The sequence below is a fragment of the Cetorhinus maximus genome, chromosome 8 (assembly GCF_964194155.1).
Source record: "Cetorhinus maximus chromosome 8, sCetMax3.hap1.1, whole genome shotgun sequence".
Classification (NCBI taxonomy): Eukaryota; Metazoa; Chordata; class Chondrichthyes; order Lamniformes; family Cetorhinidae; genus Cetorhinus; species Cetorhinus maximus.
The window spans coordinates 130,322,779-130,344,645 of NC_135886.1; the positions used below are offsets into that span (position 1 = coordinate 130,322,779).

The following is a 21,867-nucleotide window of genomic DNA, read 5'->3' on the forward strand; positions in this document are numbered from 1 at the left end:
GCCGCTTCAAATCTCGCGGTAACTTGCCAGAGATGACCCCCCCCCCCGCTCCCCCGCCCCCCCGCCTCCACCCACCAATCAGGAAAGGAGGCGCGTTTGAGTGACGTGACAGGGAGCAAAGGGCCAGGCTGATCTGAAGTTGGGAGCGAGCGAGCGAGTAAGAGTGGAGGCTTGTACACTGGAGGGTGCGTCATTAAATATGAAGGAAGACAAGGAGAATACCAAACCCAGGGAGAAGAAGGTGGAGGTTAAATTGGAGGAGAGGGCAGAGAGACCTGAGAAGAAGGAGAAGAAAGAGATCTTGACCAAGGTTTGTGGAGCAACAGGCCTGAGGCAGGATTAAGTTCAGGAAGCAACGTCTGCCTAAATGGCTGGCGTTTATCATAACATGCTCTTGTTAATAATTCACGTTCAGCTTTGTAAATTAAACCTGTCAGTGTAAATATGCAACAACAAGGCAGTTGGGCTATTTTCTGGAAGTTCCTGGTTTCTCATTATTTGTTTACCTATGCACATAATTCTAATGAATGCTTATTTTCATTGTTGTAAGTGATTCATGTGAAAAATGCACTTTTTTGTGACAACAACAACAATAATAAGAGCCTGAAAGAACGGAATTACTATACGGCTGAGTCATGCTGGAGTTTAAGTCAGCTCTCCAACTGCTTCAGATTTGCCTCAAATAAAAGCACGAAATGCTGGAAATACTCGGCAGGTCGGGCAGCATCTGTGGAGAGAAACAAACCTAAGGTTTCAGGTGGATGACCCTTTATCAGTTCTGGTTTCCAGCATTTGCAGCATTTTGTTTTTATATCAGATTTGCCTTCCTCAGTTTTATTGATGGTATCAGCATTTGCTGTTTCAACTAAAAGCAATTTTTAAGGAAATATTTATGATGCTTAAATGATCCTGATGCTAAGATAGCCTCTTTAATCGTAGACATTTGTGTCATTAGGGTGTTTCTTCAACAATAGTTTGCTTACTATCTGCTCACTACAGTAGGCTCATCGCATTTGCTTGGTCATACAGAACTTGGATATTGCTGAAAAGAGAGACGTATTGTCGAAGCTTTTTGTCTTGCACTCATCAGGACGAACACAAGAATGCCAACTTTAAGATCAACAGCAATTTATACCATAGGAGAAAAGGTCGCTGAAAGGTTGGCACACAAGTACCTGTTCTCTGCAAACAAAAGGAATATGTTCCAGCTTTGTGCCTTTTTTGAATTTCCCAGAAGATTGGAAAGCCTATAGTTCCCTGTTGCTTTCTCCATGACAGTACCTCAGCCAGTCAGACTCAACTTGCGAATCAATCAGCGCCCTTTTCTCCTGTAGTATAAATTGTTGTGATTTTTTGAAATTGAGCTTCTTTTGTTTGTGCTGATGAGTGCAAGATGAAAAGCTTTGACAGCATGTCTCTTTTCAGCACTCATCACTTTTTTTGTTACAAAGCTGCAATAATTGCATTGTTTGCTGTTGTGCTTCTGTAGTTTGGATGTTCATAGAGGAAGTGGTTCATTGGATGCCTAATCAGAGCAATCTGTTCCTAAACTTAAAGCTATTTTAAAAATTGTTCTAACATTAACATTGTAAATATTTTTAAAAGAAGCAGCTGATAGATATTTTAACTGCCTTTACCCATTAGGTGGTGATCCGTCGTTTGCCTCCCAGTCTGACAAAAGAGCAGCTAGAAGAGCAACTTGCCCCATTGCCTGAGCATGATTACTTTGAATTTTTTTCTACCAATTCAAGGTAAGTAGTTATTGTAACAGAATTGTATCAAACTTTTTCAATCATAAGGGCCACATTATCAAATTACCTTAAAATTCAAAGCCAGTTGCCCTTTGTTTCCTTTAAACTCTTACTTGTGCTGATGGCCTCAACCTCCTGTGGTATTGGTCAAGTACTAATGTTGTGGTGCAATATGCATAGTGCCATCAGTTAGCGAAAACTTAGAACCCCACTAAAAGATACTAGACTTTAATTTGCACGTATATACTGAAACCATTTTCTGATCATGTTGATTATAAGTCTGATGGCTGCAGAACAGTTTTGAATACACATCTGATAAAACTGGCAACACAACTCTGAAGTCAGATCCCAGTCTGCCCGTGGAACATAGAAGACCTCAGGTTGCTGTCTTGTACAACCTGTACTTGGCACTGTGTGAAGCGGTGTATAGTTGAACCTTGCAATGTTGTTTAATAAGACCATATAATATGAGGCTGCTCCCACCCATTCTAACATTAAGAAGTAGTCCTGAAGAACATGGCTTTGCATATGTGTGACAACGCACATGCACAAAGTTACCTCCAGGCAGACTGAGTATATCTTGCATACCAGCTCAGCTTGGGCACTAAACCAAAAGCAAAATAATGCGGCTGCTGGAAATCTTAAATAAAAACAGAAGGTGTTGGAATTACTCAGCGGGTCTGGCAGCTTCTGAGCAACAGAGTTAATGTTTCAGGTCAAGGAGCTTTCTTCAGAACTGACTGAGAACGACACTTATTTTAACACTCCCAGTGGGCAGCACTTCTACACTGTTTGTTTGCAATACTGCTCTGAACTGCAAAAACTTTGACCATAAAGAACCTGATTTGTGAGCAGCCATTTCTGGATTTAATCTTTACAAAATAAGAGAGAATGCTCACAAGTGCAATTTTTTTAAGTGTTTCTTATTTCACGGAGCTTGGCTGACCTGTTAGGGAAATTTCAACTGTAGTGTTTTTCACCCTTTGTTTTAACTCTTGCACAGCAATTCGAACAATAAATTTCAGCCTTTTGACCTTAACCCTAAAATTATGTTTCGGTTTGTGTCTGTTATGTTGGGTCTGAGTTCAATTTCTGAACCACAATAAATATGTAACTAAAAGAGTGGAGGAGGGTTAGGATGAAGGGAGATTTAGAAATCCAAGGAGAAAAGTCGAGGTAACAGAATGTTGTAGCAATGCTGGTAAAAACAAACAGGAGTGGGACAGGAAGGGACAGAGTGTTTAATGGTGATTATACATCAGTGAGTAAGGTCCATGCAGGGAGTAGCGTGGTGAAACAAAAAAAAGGAAGAAAAAGCTTAAGTTTAAATCAGAGTTCGGGAACTACATTTCCCTGGAGGTCTTGGGACTTCTGCATGTGCACAGGCTGAGAAAGTGTCATACACATGCGCAGTCCATCCATTTTTTACATCCTTCAGCTGGGAACCGGCCCTGCACACATGCGCAGAAAAAAAAGAAACGTGAAACTGCAAGTCATGTGACCTGAAGAGGAGCGCCATTGCAGAGATGTCGCCCCAGGGAGCAGGTCACTGGGAGGGGGACAGGGAGGTGGTACCAAACAAAGAAGATCCCGGAACAGGGAGTGGGGGTGGAAACAGGTCCCAGAAGAAGGTCACAGGTAAGGCACAAGGACAGAGATCAGAAACAGATTCTGTTAAATAAAGTTGAGAAAAAGGAGCAGAGTAATAGGGTCTGAATTAAATAGCGAGAGCTGCGAGGAGCAGACTTAAAGTGAAGTGGGCTTGAGAAAACGATGAGAAGATCCGAGAGGACAGCCACTGCTTAGTGATTTCATGCTGCGGGCCACAGGGGCAAAGGTACACTTTTGGAGCATTGGTGTTCTGCCTGGCATGGCATAAGATCTGAAATCGTGCTGGAAAGCTTTGTGTGTACGTGGCAAGACAGAGCAAAAGAATCTCAGAAGGTGAGATTGAAACCCTGGAGATGAACCCTGTTTGAAGCTCTCCGAGTGAGAGCAGTATGTGGGAAAGAATTCCCAGCCGAGTTCTTCAAATGTAGAGATTGGAAACCCTAGTGAGAAAGACAGACAGTTTCAGTGAAACTGGTTCACGGTGTGACAAGCATCTGGATGGATTGTTGAGAAATCTACAGAATCTGCTTTGGTCGCATCTGTCATTTACTTTGGAGTGTGGTTTGCCTAACCAAAGTTTGCCAGTTGGTTCACATGTACAGCATATTTACCCTTAATCAAATGGTAAATTGTTTTATCTTTCTGAATTTACCTGTAAAGATATAGCTGGGGTGAAGGAATCCTGAATATTTGAATGATTTTCATGTGTTTGTATTGAGATCTTTCCAACCTTGTTGTCTGGCGTAATATAGTTCATTTTTCTTGTTTCATAAATGTTTTATTCTTTGTGTTAAAAGTTCACCAGCAGACTCCTGTGAATTTGTTCAGTAACTTGCCTCCACGGTTTCTAAAAAAAAGTTAGAATCTATCAAGCCAGGTTTCACTCTGGGATCTGACTCGTCCAGTAGTAACCTCCACTGAGGGACTGTAACAAAGTGGGGGCTCTTGTGGGATTAAAAATCCTTGAATTTAACTGGGATCTGTGAATTCTTAAAGAAACGGGTACGTGGAGGCACTGGTCATAGGAACAGGATTTGCTGTCAAGTCTATTAGATTTGTTGGAACACAAAAATGGCTTTGACTTTTGTTAAGATTTTTTTCTGCAAGTGTAAGAGCTAATATTAAGAACTATATTAAGCCAGACAGCAAGGTTGGAAAGATCTCCATACAAGCAATTTCAAATAAGGAGAAACATCTTTTAACTCCATCCTCTGCAAACTTAGGCACTAAACAAAAATTTTTAGTTACATCAAAATCCTCAGTGGAATCAGAATCATCTTCTGAACTACTATCTCTCCTCCTCTTTCCTTTATTCTAAGCTTTTCTCTAGCCAAGTCATGTTTAATTTCTTTCCCTCTTTGAAACTCAAGCTCAAGCTTTCCATTTTTCCATTTTTTTTCCTCCTCTTTTGCCAGGTCAAGCTTCTGCTTTTCTCTATCTCTTCCTACCTCAAGCTACTTCATTTGGAATGGAATCTTAGCTAAGTGTCACGTCAATTTCAGGCTTCTCTCTTTTTAATTCTAAATGGTGGGTTAATTTCTTCAATCATATTATCCTTACCCTGCTCTATTTCGACATTCAATTTACCCACTATCGCTCTCAGTTTAACCTTAGTCAAGGATTTCAAATGATCCACTGTTAGCTCTTACACTCGCAGAAAAAAATCTTAGCAAAAGTCAAAGCCATTTTTGTGTTCCAACAAATCTAATAGACTTGACAGCAAATCCTGTTCCTATGACCAGTACCTCCACGTACCTGTTTCTTTAAGAATTCACAGATCCCAGTTGAATTCTGGCAGGTACATGTGAGGAAATAGTCATATGGGAATCAACAGGGAAACTGGAGGAAGAAGAAAGAGTCTAGCTTTGTGGAGAAGGCAGAAGATGTCCAGTCAAGAAAAAGGATAGTGTAGAGAATAAAAGGGGTGAAAATAAATCGGTATGCTCTTATTGCCATAAGACAGAGCATCTCGAAGCCCATTGTTGGAAGCTGAACGGTAAACCGGTGGCAGTAGTAGGAATGCTTAAGGAATCCTCAGAAAAGGCTACACCAGGAAAGGAAATGGGTTTTAAAACTGTAGCAGTGGTACAGGTCAAACGTGTTCCCTCAGAACCAACTAGGAAGGGGGACGTAGCTCAGGATAGTCCAGAGAATTCTTCTTTTTCTACTGCTAGAGAGTGTCATGGTACTGGAGGTTCTGGATGTTTTGTCTCAAAGGGAGGAGCGCTCCCTTATTCCTCCAACAAAATAAGTAAACAAATTAAAATTTTGAGAGGCACTGGGGCAGATCAGTCATTGATGGTGGCTGTTGACACAATTTGTGTTCCCAGACGGTTTGAAGAAGGAAAGGGTATTAAAGGAGATAGTCATGGGAGCTTATAAACCCGTTTCTTTATGTGAAGTCAATTTATGAAGTGACTTTGTAACTGGAATTGTTACAGTGGCAATTGTACCTTGATGCCTATTGAAATGGTAGATTTTATTCTGGGTAATGTTTTGATTAGCGGAGACGGTAACATGGCGACGACTGTATTGTAGAAGGTGTTTGATCATGCTGATCTTTCCAAAAGATTACTGTGGCCAAAAACAAGAAGCTTATTGCTGATAAGCAATTGAAGGATAACCTGATCAATGTAGCGAAGCAACTTTCATGCACAAAGGATGAGTTTGCTAATGAAAAATGAGAATTGATGAGAACAATTGAGCATCAGTCACAGGAAGTGGAACGCTTGAATGAGGACTTGAAATGTCTAAATGATAGACTGGTAGAAGCAAATGTCACAAAGGTAGATTCTTCAATTAAAACTTGATGAACTTCAAGCATCAGAAGTCTCTATGAAGTATCATGAAAGATATCTTGAATAGGAAAAGGAATTGCTGGTGAATCAGAACAGTTGGTTGAATGCAGAATTAAAAGCTAAGACTGATGAACTGTTAGAACTTCGTCATGAAGAAAGCAATGAGATTCTTGATCTCCGATATGATTTGGAGAACCAAAAGAATGAGATGTATGGTTTGGAATACCAGGTCCTGAATTTAAAAGCCGATAGGGAGAGTTTTCAGAGACAGATTGAGGACCTAATGAGTGAATTGAAGGAGTCTAAAGAGCAGTCAATAACCATGGAAGAAAGATTCTGAAATGTACTGGAATATCCATGCAAAGTTGTGAATGTTGTTTAAGGGTTTGACAAATGACTCTGAAACAAAGACAACTGAAATCACCAGAGTGGTTGCTGAGCTAAATGAAAAGATTAACAAGCTTGGGAAAGAATTGGAAAAGAAGAGAGTAAACAAATACTTGGATAAAATTGTGAAAGAAGCAGAAGTAAAAGTTCAATTTTTTAAATGTCAATGGGAAGAACATGAGTATGTGCAAAATACTGTGGAACATCTCGAGGATAAACTATACAATGACTTGAGTGAAGAGAGGGAAAGTCCCTTGGCGCAGGTTTATTCATCTGGTGTTGATTGAAACGATGAAAAGAGAAAATCTGTTATGGCCTGGCCTATTATGGAAGAAATGAGTGAGGAAGATAATTTTGAAGTTGGTTGCTGATCAGACTTACATGGTGTCTGTTGCAAATATAAAGGGCCCATGTTCCCAGAGGAGAAGAGTAAGAAAAATCCCATGTTCTTCTGTATTAAAGTTGAGAAACCTAGACAAAAGACATTTGTATCTCACAATTTTTAAAAACTCATTCATGGGATGTGGGCATTGTTGGTTAGGCCAGCATTAATTACCCATCCCTAATTGCCTTTGTTCAGAGGGCATTTAAGAGTCATCCACATTGCTGTAGGCCACACCAGGTAAGGACAGCAGATTTCATTCCCTAAAGGACATTAGTGAACCAACAATCGGCAATGGTTTCATGGTCATCATTAGGCTTTTAATTCCACCATCTCCTCCGTGGGATTTGAACCCGGGTCCCCAGAGCGTTACCCCGGGTCTCTGGATTACTAGTCCAGTGACAATACCACTATGCTGACATACATATATGACTTACAGACAGCCTTATTTGAAGAGGGGAAGACCACCAGTGTATTGGTTTGCAGTCTCACCAGCAAGGTTGAAACTGTAGTACAAAATAGAAATACAAGCTGGTCAATATGTTGCTAAAGAAAACTTTAATGTATCTTCACTACCTTTGGTAGACCTTAAAGATTATGTCCAATTGTTGGTGCTCTATTCGGAGTTTAAAGAAAGGGTGTGGGATAAACGCAAGCATTGAGTTATGATAATTCTGAGGTTAAAATTCAGTTAATCGTTCTTATTACATGTATTGATTTGTGTTTTGGTTAAACCTTTGCAATTGCATAATACAGTTGTAGTTGTAGTTGTGAAATGAAAGGAAAAGTTTATTTGTATAGAACGTAATAAGCTATTTGTTAGAAAATTATGATGCTAAAGTCTTGTAAAGAAAGTATAAAGCTATTGTAAAGAAACTTCACTGTGGTGAAGCTTTCTTTCAAGAAAGGGGCAGTGATGAAACAAAAAACAGAGAAAAAGCTTAAGTTAAAATCAGAGTTTGAGAGCTACAGTTCCCAGCAGGCCTCGGAACTTCTGCGCGTGCATTGGCCGGGAAAGGGCCGCGCATGTGTAGTTCATCCATTTTTACGTTCGTCAGTCAGGAACCGGCCCTGTTCATATGTGCCAAAGAAAAGTGAAACAGCATGAAATTGCGGGTCAGGTGACCTCTAGCACCGTTGCAGAGAAGGTGCCCCAGAGAGCAGGACACAGGAACAGGGACAGGGAGAAAGTCCCAAACAAAGAAGAAGAACCCAAACCAGGGAGTGGGGCAGATGCAAGTCCCAGAAGAAGGTTCCAGGTAAGGGACAAGGACAGAGATCAGAAACAGATCCTGTTAAGTACATTTGAGAAAAAAGAGCAGAGCAAAAGGCTCAATTGAAGAGAGAGAGCTGCAAGGAGCAGACTTGAAGCGAAGTGCTCCCGAGAGAAACCTTGACGATCCAAGAGGGCAGCCGAAGGTTGGTGACTCAGTGCCGTGTAAGGGCAAAGGTACCCTTTTGGAGCAGGGGTGTTTTGCTTGGCACAACCAAAGATTTGAAATTGTGCTTGAAAGGTGAAGCTTGAGTGTACATGGCGATCCAGGAAAAAAGAATCTCAGAAGATGAGATTGAAACCCTGGAGGTGAATCCTGGTTGAAGCCATCCAAGTGAGAGCGACGTGCGGGAGATAATTCCCAGGCGAGTTCTTCAAATGTAGAGATTGGAAGCCCTCATGAGAAAGACAGGCAGAGTTTCAATGAGATCAGTTGGCTCACAGTATGACAAGCATCTGGGTGAATTGTTGAGAAACCATAGAATCTGCCTTGGTCACATCTGTCATTTACTTTGGATGTGGTGTATTTGACTAAAATTCACCATTTGGTTCATCTGTACTGGATACTTACCCTGAATATTAGAGTATATGGTAAATTGTTTTATTTTTCTGAATTTGTATGTACCTGTAAAAAACATAGCTGGGATGAAGGAATCCGGAATATTTAAATTATTTTCTTGTGTTTGTATTGAGATCTTTCCAACCTTTTTTGTCTGGTGTAATTGTTACAATCCCCAGCTGAGGTTACCACTGGACAAGCCTGATCCCAGGGTGGAACCCAAGTTGATAGATCCTAACTTTTATTTGTTTGTTTAGATACGTGGAGAGTGGCTATTGAACAGAGGCACAGGAGTCAGCTGATGAACTTTTTTTAACAAAAAAAACATTTTATTCAACAAGAAAAGATTAACTATATTACAATACTCCTTCACCGACAACTATACATTTACAGATATGTACAGATTTGTAAGAACTCCAGTTACAAAAGCTATCTTACACTCTATTATCCATAGTAAATACACAGTCCATGTAAACCTATAGCAACCTGTGGTCAGACACACCACACCCTGAAACCAAGTGACAGATGTCACCTCAACCAGATGTTATGGATTTCTACTCAACTCCCCCACCAGACGCTTGCCACACTGTGGTCCAACCAGTCTCACTAAATTTTGTCTTTTACTTGAGGGTTTCCAATCTCCACTCTCCAAGAACTCTCTTTGGAATCTTCTCCAAAACCTACGCTTTCTCACAGGTGCCTTCCACAAGGGTTCACCTCCAGGGTTTTGAATTCTCCTTCTGATGTTCCTCTTCCCTAGGTCACCACATGCATTCAAACTGTCTTCCACACACTCACTCTCTCTCACCAACTCCACTGTCAACAGTACACCACTGTTTCATATGCCCGTAGCAAAGAGTTATAGACCTTCAGCCATCTCTTTGGACTTTCTTGCCTCTTGCAAACTGGCCTCGCTTTAAATCTGCTTTCAGCAGCTTTTGTCCCTTTAAATCCGAAGCTTGGAGCCTTTCTCTCTGCCCCTCACTCTTAAACTTCACTTTACAGGAGCTTTTCCAGGTTCCTGTCCTCCCTTTGACTAGAAGGTTGTCTTTGGATTTTTGCCTCTTCCACTCCCCTGGATTTTTGGGCTTTTCCTTAGCTTGGGACTATCTGTCCCCTTTGCTCCAGTCTCTCCTGACACCAACTTACCCAAAAAAAAACTGAATTCCATAGCTCCCAAATCAAAATTATTGTTTCTCTTCTTCTGTGTGTGTGTGTGTGTGTGTGTGTGTGTGTGTGTGTGTGTGTCTGTGGGAGGCACCTGCCTCTCTGATCCCCTGTTGCTAGGCAGTAGTTCAATTCTCCTAGCCTGGTTTGTTTAACTTAGCTGCAACAGTTATAAAAAACTTATTAGAAATGCAAGCACCCTTATAAAGTGAAACTAAAACTCCATTTGACCTTTTTTTAACACAGACACAGAAATACTTAAACTTTAAAGCTAAAACTCATTCCTAAATCCTACAAATACCAATATAACTTACTTAAACTATCCCTATTTCCTAACAGTGACACAGTTCATTGTTCTTGTTTCATAAATGTTTTATTCTTTGTGTTAAAAGTTCATCAGCATCCTGTGAATTTGTCCAGAAGCTTACCTCCACGGTTTCTAAAAAAAAACAGTTCCTATCAAGCCGGGTTTCACTCTGGGATCTGACTTGTCCAGTAGTAACATCAGCTGGAATTGTAACAGTAGTAGTAAAACAATGAAATTAAAAGCCCATAACGTGGATGCTTCAAGCATTCAGATAAAGATAGATGAACTAGTGGCACAAATAGAGGCAAATGGTTTAGATCTAATCGCATTACAGAGACATGGTTACATGATGACAAGGAAATAAATAATCCAGGGTACACAATATTTCAAAAAGGCAGACGGAATGGTAAAGGAGGAATGGTAGCCCTGATAATAAAGAATGATGTAAGGACATTAGTGAGAACCGATCTTGAATCAGATCCTAAAGTAGAATCAGTATGGTTGGAGATTAGGAATAGCAAGAGTCAATGCTGGTGGGAGTAGTTTATAGGTCCCTAACAGTAGTTATACTGTTGGACAGAGCATTAAACAAGAAATTTTCGGAGCATGTAACAAGGGCAAAATAATAATTGTGAGGGATTTTAATCTTCTTATAGATTTGACCAATCAAATTGGCAAGGATGGTCTAGCAAATCAGTTTGTAAAATGTTTTCACGACCGTTTCCTGGGCAATACCTTATGGAAACAAGTATGGATAAAGCTATTTTAGATCTAATATTGTGTAACTGAGGCAGGATTAATTAGTAATCTCATAGTAAAAGATCCACTGGGAACTAGTCATCATATACAATTGAATTCTGTCAAATTTGAAAGTGAAATACTCCAATCACAAATATAATCATAACCTTAAAGCCAGTTTCATGAGTATGAGGGAGAACTGGCTACGGTTAATTGAGTAAATAGACTAAAAGATATAGCCATGAATAAACAGTGCAAAACATTTAAAAAAACAAGTCAAAATGTTCAACATATACATTTTATTGGAAAACAAAAATTCAGGAAGAAAGATCCAATAGTGGCTTACTCAGGAAGTTAAAGATAGTATTAGATTAAAAGAAGCGGCTTTTAAGATTGCAAAGAATAGTAGCAAGTCTAAGGATTGTGAGTGTTTTAGAAACCAACAGAAGGTCACCAAAAATTAATAAAAGAGGAAAATAAGAATATGAAAGCCAGAAATATAAAAGTAGATTGTAAAAACCTTTACAAATATATAACAATGAAGAGAGTAGCTAAAGTAAATGTTGGTCCCTGAGAAGCAGAGACAGGAGAAATTATTATAGGGAGTGAGGAAATGGCAGAAATATTGAACAGATATTTTATGTTTGTCTTCACAGTAGAAGACACAAGGTGCATGCCAGAAGTAGAGGGTAAACTAGATGCAAAAAAGAGTGATGAAATGAAGGAAATTAATATCAGCAGAGAAAAAAATACTGGAGGACCATAAGGGGCTAAAATGTGACAAGTCCCAAGGACCTAACGACCCACATCGTAACATTCTGAAAGAGAGAGCCAGAGTATCACTATTTCTGCTGCTACAATTTTTCAAAATTCCCTATCCCCAGGACATTGGAAATTAGCAAATGTGACACTCCTATTCAAAAAAGGAGGGAGAGAGAAAACAGAACCACAGGCCAATTAGCCTGATATCAGTCATCGGGAATCTATTATTAAGGAAGTCTTAACAGAAAATCATAGTATGATTAGAACAAGTCAACATGGTTTTATGAAAGGGAAATTCTGTTTGACAAATTTATTAGAGGTTTTTGGGAATATAGCCACTGGGGTAGATAAAGGGGAGCCGGTAGATGTTTTATACCTGGATTTCCAAAAGGCATTTGATAAGGTACCACACACAAGCTCAATAGGCAAGGTAAGGGCTCATGGCGTCAGGAGTAATATATTAGCGTAGATAGAGGATTAGTTAACGGACAGGAATCAAAGAATAGGTATAAATGGGGCATTCTCAAGTTGACAGGCTGTGACAAGTGGAGTACTGAAAGGATCAGTGCTGGAGCCTCAGCTATATCCAGTCTATATTAATGACTTGGGCAAAGAGAGAGTAATGTATCTCACTTGCTAATGATACAAAGCTAGGTGGAAATGTAAGTTGTGAGGAGGACACCGAGGCTGCAAAGAAATATATGCAGATTAAGTGAGTGGGCACCAAGATGGTAGATTGAGTATAATATGGGGAAGTTGAGATTATTCACTTTGGTTATAAGAATAGAAAAGCAGAATATTTTGTAAAAGGTGTGAAACTTTGTAAATGTTGATGTTCCAAGAGACTTGGGTGTGCTCGTACAAGGAACTCAAAGTTGGAATTCAGGTACAGCAAGCAGTTGGGAAGACAAATAGCACGTTCGCCTTTATTACCATGGGATTGAAGTACAGTACAAGAGTAAAGAAGTCTTGCTAAAATTGTGTAGGGCTTTGGTAAGATCACAGTTGGAATACTGACTTCATATCTTAGAAAGGACATGCTTGCATTGGAGCCGGAACAGCGAAGGTTGGTCCTTGGGCTGAGAGGATTGTCCTATATGATGAGAGGCTGAGTAAATTGGGCCTATATTCTCTGGCGTTTAGAAGAATGAGAGGTGATCTCATTGAAGTTTATAAGATTCTGAAGGGCCTTGACAGGGTATACATTGAGAGTTTCTTTCCTTTGGCTGGGGAAATTAGAACTCTGGGGCACAGTCTCAGGATAAGGGGTTGAACATTTAGGACTGTGACTAAGAAATTTCTTCTGGGCCACATGGTCTACTCGTGTTCCTATTTCTTGTATGCTTCTATTATATTCTTCTATTGAACTTGATCTGGCTTTAATGAGGGAATTTTCTGTTGTTTATGTTACTGTAACTATAACTAATGATTGCAAATTTTATAATGTGTAGCATTCCTGCAAAATAATGGAAGTTAATTGCATTTTTCAGTTTAATTCTTATCTAAAATCTCTTATTTTTCCACAGTTTATTTCCCCACATATTTTCTAGAGCGTACATCAACTTTAAAAACCAAGACGACATTGTCCTCTTCAGGGATCAGTTTGATGGCTATGTTTTCATTGACAGCAAAGGTAGGATGTTTTTAACTGTGTACATTAATAAGCATGCTGACTCCTTCTTGTTTGCTTTCCTCATTTGGGATCTATTAAGTCCTTTGCCTTCAAATGTGCATTTTCAAAAATGTATTGTAAGGACTTTTGTGTATCTATCTGTTCTGGGTATTACCTTTTTGCCAAAAAAAAAATCAACTTTCGAACAATGATGGGGATGTGGAAAGAAACTAAATTAGAAGCCCATTCTCAGAAGCTTTACATTAGGTACAGAAACATTATTAGTATTTCTCAGTATGAAGCAAACTTTTCAAATTTAAATCAAACAAAACAGGTGGAGAGGGAATGTTGAATGATGATTCCTTTTTAGTATTTTTATTGCTTAAAGGAATATTGTTGAAATTTTTCCCTGTAGTATCTAATAGATGTTTATCTAATAATTATGTAGTAATGAGTACTGATGTGATCATATTTAATGTGCTTTTAAAGGATCCTATTACAATGAAAAGTTTCTCTTTCCATCTTTGCCCTAAAGAGTCAAGATACGTTTTATTAAAAAGATTGATGCTCTGGTTTTTGCAGTTGTGAGCAACTGTTGTGAAAAAATGTTAAATAAAACTGTTTGATTATTTTTCAGTAATGTGTATTGATCAGCCCAGCTTCTTTATGTTGCTTTTACTTTACTTCCATCAGTATATGTGGAACACAGCAGAGAATGAAGTTGCACACCAACTTGACATTTATCCTGATGGACTCAAATAGTTGATTTAATTTTTAAAAGGAACCCTTTAAGTACTATTTGATAGCACAGATGATATTTTACTGTTAGCACTCTATAACTGGATTTATAGCACATCTGAAAGGAACTTGATTCCTGTGGTACAAATGTTAGTGAGTATAACTTCACTCAGTAAAACAGTAACAAGCAGGCGCGATATGATAGGGGATATGATAAACAACATGACAGGAAGGAACAGAGAGTACAAATCTAAGAGTAAATCAACAGATAAGGCTAAATGCTTAAAAACAATAAAAGGACAAAACTAAAAGCTCTGTATCTAAACGCATGTAGCTTTCGAAACAAAACAGATGAACTGATAGCTCAAATAGAAATAAATAACTACGATCTGATAGCCATTACAGAGACATGGCTACCGGATGACATAGATTGGGACCTGAATATTGAAGAGTACATGAGATTTGGGAAGGACAGGGAGTTAGGAAATGGGGAGGGATGGCTCTGTTAATTAATGATGGTATTAGCACATTAAAGGGGGATGAGCTAAGTTCATGAAACCAGGATGTAGAAGCGGTTTGGGTTTAGATGAGAAATGATAAAAACAAGAACCCGCTTGTGGGAGTGGTGTAACTACGTGGTGGGATAGAGTATAAAGGAAGAGATAATGGGGGCTTGTGAGAAAGGTACAGCGATAATCATGGGGAATTTTAATCTACATATAGACTGGAAAAATCAGATGGGCAAAGGTAGTGTAGGTGAGGAGTTTATAGAATGTTTTCGGAATAGTTTCTTAGAACAAAACACATTCTGGAACCAACCAGAGAGCAGGCTATATTAGACCTGGTATTGTGCAACGCAATAGGATTAATTGATAACCTCATAGTGAAGGCACCCCCTAAATAGCAGTGATCATATATGATTGAATTTTATATTCAGTTGAGGGAGAGAAGAATGTGTTGAAAACTAGTGTTTTAAACTTAAGGGTAAACATGAGGGCATGAAAGGGGGGCTAGCTAAAGTGAACTGGTGCATTGAGTTTAAGGGATAGGTCAATAGCGACACTGGCAGATATTTCAGAAAACACAGAGTAAATAGATTCCAATGAGAAAGAAAAATTCCAAAGGGAGGACCCACCATCCATGGTTAGCTAAAAAAGTTAAAGACAGTATCAAACTTAAAGAAAAAACATATAATTGCACAAAGAAGGGTGGTAGGTAGAAGATTGGACAGAATGTAAAGAACAGCAAAGAATGACAAAAAGATTAATAAAGAGGGAGAAATTATGGATAGTATGAGTTTCTATAGATACTTAAATAAGAAAAGAGTTAACAAAGTGAGCGTTGGTTCTATAGAAGGTGTGTCTGTGGAATTAATAATGGAAAATAAAGAGGTGGCAGGTGAATTGAACAGGTATTTTGCATCGGTCTTCACTATAAATCATACAAATAACATCCCAGAAGTGGCTGTAAATCAAGGAATGGAAGTGAGGAAGGAACACAGGGAAATGGTATTGGGCAAATTGTTAGGGCCAGAATTCCCTAGATTCAGAGAAGGTTCCATTCGATTGGAAAATAGCAAATGTAACTCCTTTATTCAAAAAGGGAGAGAGACAGAAAGCAACAAACTACAGGCCAGGGAAAATGTTAGAAGCTATTATTAAAGATGTTATAGCAGGGCATTTGGAAAAATTCAAGGCAATCAGGCAGAGTCAGCATGGTTTTGTGAAAGGGAAATCCTGTTTAATTTATTGGAGCTCATTGAAAGAGTGATGTGCTGTGGATAAAGGCGAATCAGTAGATGTACTGTATTTAGATTTCCAGAAGGCATTTGATAAGGTGCCTCATCAAAGGTTATTGCGGAAAATAAAAGCTCATGGTGTAGGGAGTAAGAGATTGGCATGGATAAAAGATTGGCTAGCTAACAGGAAACAGAGTTGGCATAAATGGGTCTTTTTCTGGTTGCCAGGATGTAATGATAGGTGTACCACAGGGATCAGTGCTGGGGCCTCAAATGATTTGAATGAAGGGACCAAAGGTATGGTTGCAAAATTTGATGAAGTCACAAGGATAAGTAGGAAATTAAATTGTGAAGAGGACATAAGGAGGCTACAAAGGGACATAGGTTAAGTGAGTGGGCAAGTATCTGGCAAATGGAGTATAATGTAGGCAAATATGTAACAGTCTATTTTGGCAGGAAGAATTTTTTAAAAACTTATTATCTAAACGTTGAGAGTGCAGAGCTCTGAGATTTAGAGGGATCTGGGTCCTAGTGCATGAATCGCAAAAGGCTAGTATGCAGGTACAGCAAGTAATTAGGAAAGCTAATAGAATGTTATTGTTTATTGTGAGGGGAATTGATTACAAAAGTAGGGAGCTTATGATCCAGTTGTACAGGGCACTGGTGAAGCCACATCTGGAGTATTGTGTACAGTATTGGTCTCTTTATTTAAGGAAAGATGTAAATGCGTTAGATGATGTTCAGAGATGGTTACTGGACTAGTACAAGGAATGCGCAGATTGTCTTATGAGGTTGGATAGGTTAGGCTTTACCTACTGAAAGTTAGAAGATTGAGGTGACTTGATTGAAACCTTTATGATCCTGAGGGGGTCTTGTCAGAGTGGATCTGGAGAGGATGTTTCCTCTTGCAGGAGAGTCTAGAACTAGGGGTCACTGTTTAAAAATAAGGGGTCATACGTTTAAGACAGAAATTAGAAATTTTTTCTCACAGGGTCATGAGTCTTTGGAACTTTCTTCCTCACGAGGCGGTGGAAGCAAATTCTTTGAATGTTTTTAAGGCAGAGCTAGATAGATTCTTGATTAACAAGTGGGTGAAAGTTTATCGGGGGTAGTCAGGGATGTGGGGTTGACTACAATCAGTTCAGCCATCAGCCATGATCTTATTGAATGGTGGAGCTGGCTTGAGGGGCCAAGTGGTCTACTCCTTCTAATTTGTGTATTCGTATGTATGTATGTTCGTATATATTCTGTACCCTAATTTTTCAATGTATTCTTACTTAATAATTAAAATGACTGCATAGTTTGTCTAATGAATCTAAGCAGAAAATATTAAGCAACAACATAGGCAGAACTCAGAAAGAGGTTCTGAGTAGAGAGTATGAGGAGCTAGGCACATAATTAAAAAGCAGCACCTCAAAGGTTTTAATCTCTTGTTTAATACCTGAGACACCTGCAAATTGGCATAGGGTACATAAAATTAGAGAGGTGAATACACGGCTCAGAGACTGTTGTGGGAGAAATGGGTTCCAGTTTGTGGGACACTGGCACTAGTACTGGTGAAAGTGGCGGGCTGTACCGTTGGGACAATCTACACCTGTACCATGCTGGGACCAGTGTTCTTGTGAACTGCATAACTAGGGAAGTAGAGAGGGTTTTAAACTAAATAGTGGGGGCAAGGGATCAAATGTGGGAAGATGTGGTATATCAAATAGCAGAGACAAGGGAACAGAGGAAGCTATTAATATGGGAAATGATAGACCGTGACAGGAAGCAACAGAGAGTACATGTCTAAGAGTAAATCAATAGATGAGGTTAGAGATTACAAAAATAATAAAAGGCTCTGTATCTGAATGCACATAGCATTTAAAGCAAAACAGATGAACTGATGGTGCAAATAGAGATTAATAATTACGATCTAATAGCCATTACAGAGACATGACTGCAGAATGGCATAGGTTGGGACCTGAATATTGTAGGGTATGTGACTTTTAGGAAGGACAGGAAGTTAGGGGAAAAAGTGGAGGGGTGGTTCTGTTAATTAAAGGTGACAGCACATTAGAGAACGATGACCTAAGTTCAGGAAACCAGGATACAGAAGTGGTTTGGGTAGGGATGAGGAATGATAAAGACAAGAAGTTACTTGTGGGAGTGGTGTATAGGCTCCCTAACATCAATCACATAGTAGGATTGGATATCAAATAAGAAATAGTGGGAGCATGTCGGAAAGGTACAGTGATTATCATGAGGGGTTTTAATCTCATATAGACTGGAATAATCAGATGGGCAAAGGTAGCATTGATGAAAAATTCATAGAATGTTTTCTGGACAATTTCTTGGATCAGCATGTTCTGGAGCCAACTGGGGAGCAGGCTATACTAGACCTGGCAATGCGCAATGAGATAGGATTAATCAATGACCTCATAGTGAACATGCCCATAGGTAACAATGATCATAATATGATTGAATTTTGCATTCAGTCTGAGGGAGAGAAGAGTGCGTCGAAGCCTAGTATCTTAAACTTAAATAAGGGCAATTATGAGGGCATGAAAACAGAGCTGGTGAAAGTGAACTGGTGAATTAGGTTAAGGGATAGGTCAATAGAGATGCACTGGCGGACATTTAAGGGGATATTTCAGAATGCACAGAATAGATGTATTCCAACGAGAGAGAAAAATTCCAAGGGGAGGACCCACGATCCATGGTTAACTTAAGAAGTTAAAGATAATATCAAACTTAGAAAAAGCAAATAATTTCGCAAAGATGAGTGGCAGGTCAGAAGATTGGACAGAATATAAAAATCAGTGAAAAATACCTAAAAGATTGATAAGGAGGGAAAAATTTGAGTATGAGGGAAAGTTAGCTAGAAATATAAAGACAGATAGTAAGAGTTTCTATAGATATTTAAAAATGAAAAGAGTTAACAAAGTGAGCATTGGTCCTATAGGAAGTGAGTCTTGGGAGTTAATAATAGAAAATAAGTAGATGGCAGATGAATTGAACAGGTATTTTGCATCGGCCTTCACTATAAGGATACAAGTAATATCCCAGAAATAGCTGTAGGTCATGACTTGGAAGGGAAGGAGGAACTGAAGAAAATTACAATCACCAGGGAAGTGCTACTCAGCAAAGTGTTGGAACTGCATGTTGACAAGTCCCTGGGTCCTGATGGATTTCATCAAAGTGGCTAGTGAGATAGTTGATGCGTTGGTTTTAATTTTCCAAAGTTTCCTAGATTTGTGCAAGGTTCCATTAGATTGGAAAATAAATAATCGAACTCCTTTATTCAATAAGGGAGGGAGACAGAAAGCAGGAAACTTAGGACAGTTAGCTTGACATCTGTCATAGAGAAAATGTTAGCTATTAATAAAGATGTTATAACAGGGCATTTGAATACATTCAAGGTAATCAGGCAGAGTCAACATGGTTTTGTGAAAGGGAAATCATGCTTAATCAATTTATTGGAGTTCTTTGAAGATGTAACAGGTGCTGTGGATAAAGGGGATCCGGTGGATGTACTGTACTTAGATTTCAGAAGGCATTTGATAAGGTCCCTCATCAAAGGTTACTGCAGAAAATAAAAGCCCATGGTGTAAGGGGTAACATATTGGCAGGGGTAGAAGATTGGCTAGCTAACAGGAAACGGAGTAGGCATAAAAGGGTCATTTTCTGGTTGGTAGGATGCGATGAGTGATGTGCCACAGCGATCAGTGCTAGGGCCTCAACTCTTTTTTACAATTTATATAAATGATTTGGATGAAGGGACCGATGGTATGGTTGCTAAATTTGCTGATGACACAAAGGTAGGAAGGAAAGTATGTTGTGAAGAGAACATAAGGAGGCTACAAAAAGATATAGATGGGTTAGGTGAGTGGACAAAAGACCTGGCAAATGGAATATAATGTGGGAAAATGTGAGGTGGTCTGTTTTGGCAGGACAAATAATGAAGAAGCTTACTATCTAAATGTTGATAGATTGCAGAGCTCTGAGATGCAGAGGGATCTGGGTGTCCTAGTGCAGGAATGCAAAAGGTTAGTATTCAGTGGCAGAAAGTAATTAGGAAAGCTACCAGAATGTTATCGTTTATTGCAAGGGGAATTGAAAACAAGAGTAGGGAGGTTATGCTTCAGTTATACAGGGCATTGGTGAGACCACATCTGGAGTGCTGTGTACAGTATTGGTCTCCTTATTTAAGAAGGATGTAAATGCATTGGAAGCAGTTCAGAGAACGTTTACTAAAATAATACCTAGAATGGGTGTGTTGTCTCATGAGAAAAAACTAGACAGGTTAGGCTTGCATCCACTGGAGTTTAGAAGAGTAAGAGGTGCCTTGATATAAGATCCTGAGGGGACTTGACAGGATGGATGTGGAAATGATGTCTCCTCTTGTGGGAGAATCTAGAACTAGGGGCACCTATTTTAAAATAAGGGGTTGCCCATTTAAGACAGAGATGAGGATTTTTTTTCTCTTAAGAATGTTGAGAGACTTTGGAATTCACTTCCTCAAGAGGTGGCTGAGGCAGTCTTTGAATGTCTTTCAGGCAGAAGTAGATAGATTCTTGTTAAGCAGGTGGGTGAAAGGTTATCGGGGTTAGGCAGGAATGTGGAGTTGAGGTGAAAATTAGATCAGCCAAGATCTTATTGAGTGACGGAGTAGGCCTGAGGGGCCGAATGGCCGCCTCCTGCTCCTAATTTGTATGTTCATATGCTTTTAGTTTTGTTTTGTTAATGAATTTAAGATGACAGAAACATATTTTGCTGGCAGAAAGTTTAGTTTGATCCATTCTTAATTGTAAGAACCCTTTTATTTGTTACCCCTGTGTTTATCTCTCTCCCAACCAATAGGTCAGGAGTACCCTGCTATTGTAGAATTTGCCCCTTTTCAGAAAATTCCAAAAAAGAAGAGCAAGAAAAAAGATGCAAAAGTGGGAAGTGTTGAAGATGGTATGGACCATATACATTTTAGTGATGGTATGGAGAATCTACATTATGCTTTTACAATGTAAACATTTTGTTGTAAACTGTAATTGTCTTGTCCTATTCTATTCCATTTTGTTTCTGCTTTCATGTCCTTCAGCTGGATGGACAGGATGCAAACTACTCTCCTGTTCATCACCATTGTTCTGTCACTGTAGAAAATGTGTTTAGCGAAGGCCTGAATTTTTCAGTCAGCAGCAAAGCAATAGTGCTTGCCACTGACCTCCAAGATCTCAAAATTCTAGAGATCTTTGTGGTGTGTATTTTGCCTTCCCCCAATTCAAATCTGGCACCAGGTCAGATAGAGCTCAAGGTGTCCAGGAACAGGGATGTCATCAAGCAGGGTAAGCAACCAATCATACAGAAGAATTCTCACAGACAGGAAACCAGGAAGTAAAATGCACTGGTTATCCTTCACTTTTTGTAAGTTTTGCAGAGAGTGAATTAAAGATTTGGATCTACATATTAAAAGCTGAAATATCAAACAAGGTCTTAAATTGATGTATTTTATTATAAAATTATTAAGTTTGTATCGTAATGTAAAAATTTGACAATATAAAATTAATTTTTCAGGGCCTAAGAGGTTCTTCAGAAGTAATTATGACTTGGTATATCATTTCAAATCCTAGGCCAGTGTATTATTTCTCGTGTCCGGTTCACTGGTTGGAGACCTGTATCAAGAAATTTGGCTAAATTTGGTAACGTTGCTGGGTTAAACGCAGGATTCAAAATCATACCCGTTCTTAAGATTTTTTTTTGTTGAACTAATTTTTAACTCCATTAGTTTAAGGGAACACTAATGTCTTAGGTCCGAAAGAGCTGCAGAATAATTCATGTTTGGTGGAGGCAACCGAAGAATATGTTGATTCTGGTAAAATGTTTAAAAATGCCATCAATTTTTCATGCTTTGTTGTTTAATTTGAAGCACAATCTATTTCTTAAACCAAATGACCTAGGATACTCAGTTAGTTTGTTAATACAAATGTTGCAGATTCAAGCCCCAGAGGTCTGTGACGCTTTAACATGCCAATGTTAAGTTGTCATGAATTTTTTTGCTTTTTTTTATTATT

The 21,867-nt window shown here is 39.0% G+C and overlaps 1 protein-coding gene across 1 annotated transcript in view; it reads left to right on the forward strand.

Moving 5' to 3' along the window:
• Window positions 1-100: 100 nt before the first annotated feature.
• Window positions 101-21,867, forward strand: part of upf3b (UPF3B regulator of nonsense mediated mRNA decay) — a 35,548-nt gene continuing 13,781 nt past the window's right edge. Inside the window, exons 1-4 of the mRNA XM_078547627.1 lie at window positions 101-310; window positions 1,645-1,751; window positions 13,262-13,368; window positions 20,666-20,791. Coding sequence (XP_078403753.1) covers window positions 200-310; window positions 1,645-1,751; window positions 13,262-13,368; window positions 20,666-20,791 — 451 coding nt within the window. The 5' untranslated portion in view covers window positions 101-199. The remainder of the gene's footprint in view (window positions 311-1,644; window positions 1,752-13,261; window positions 13,369-20,665; window positions 20,792-21,867) is intronic.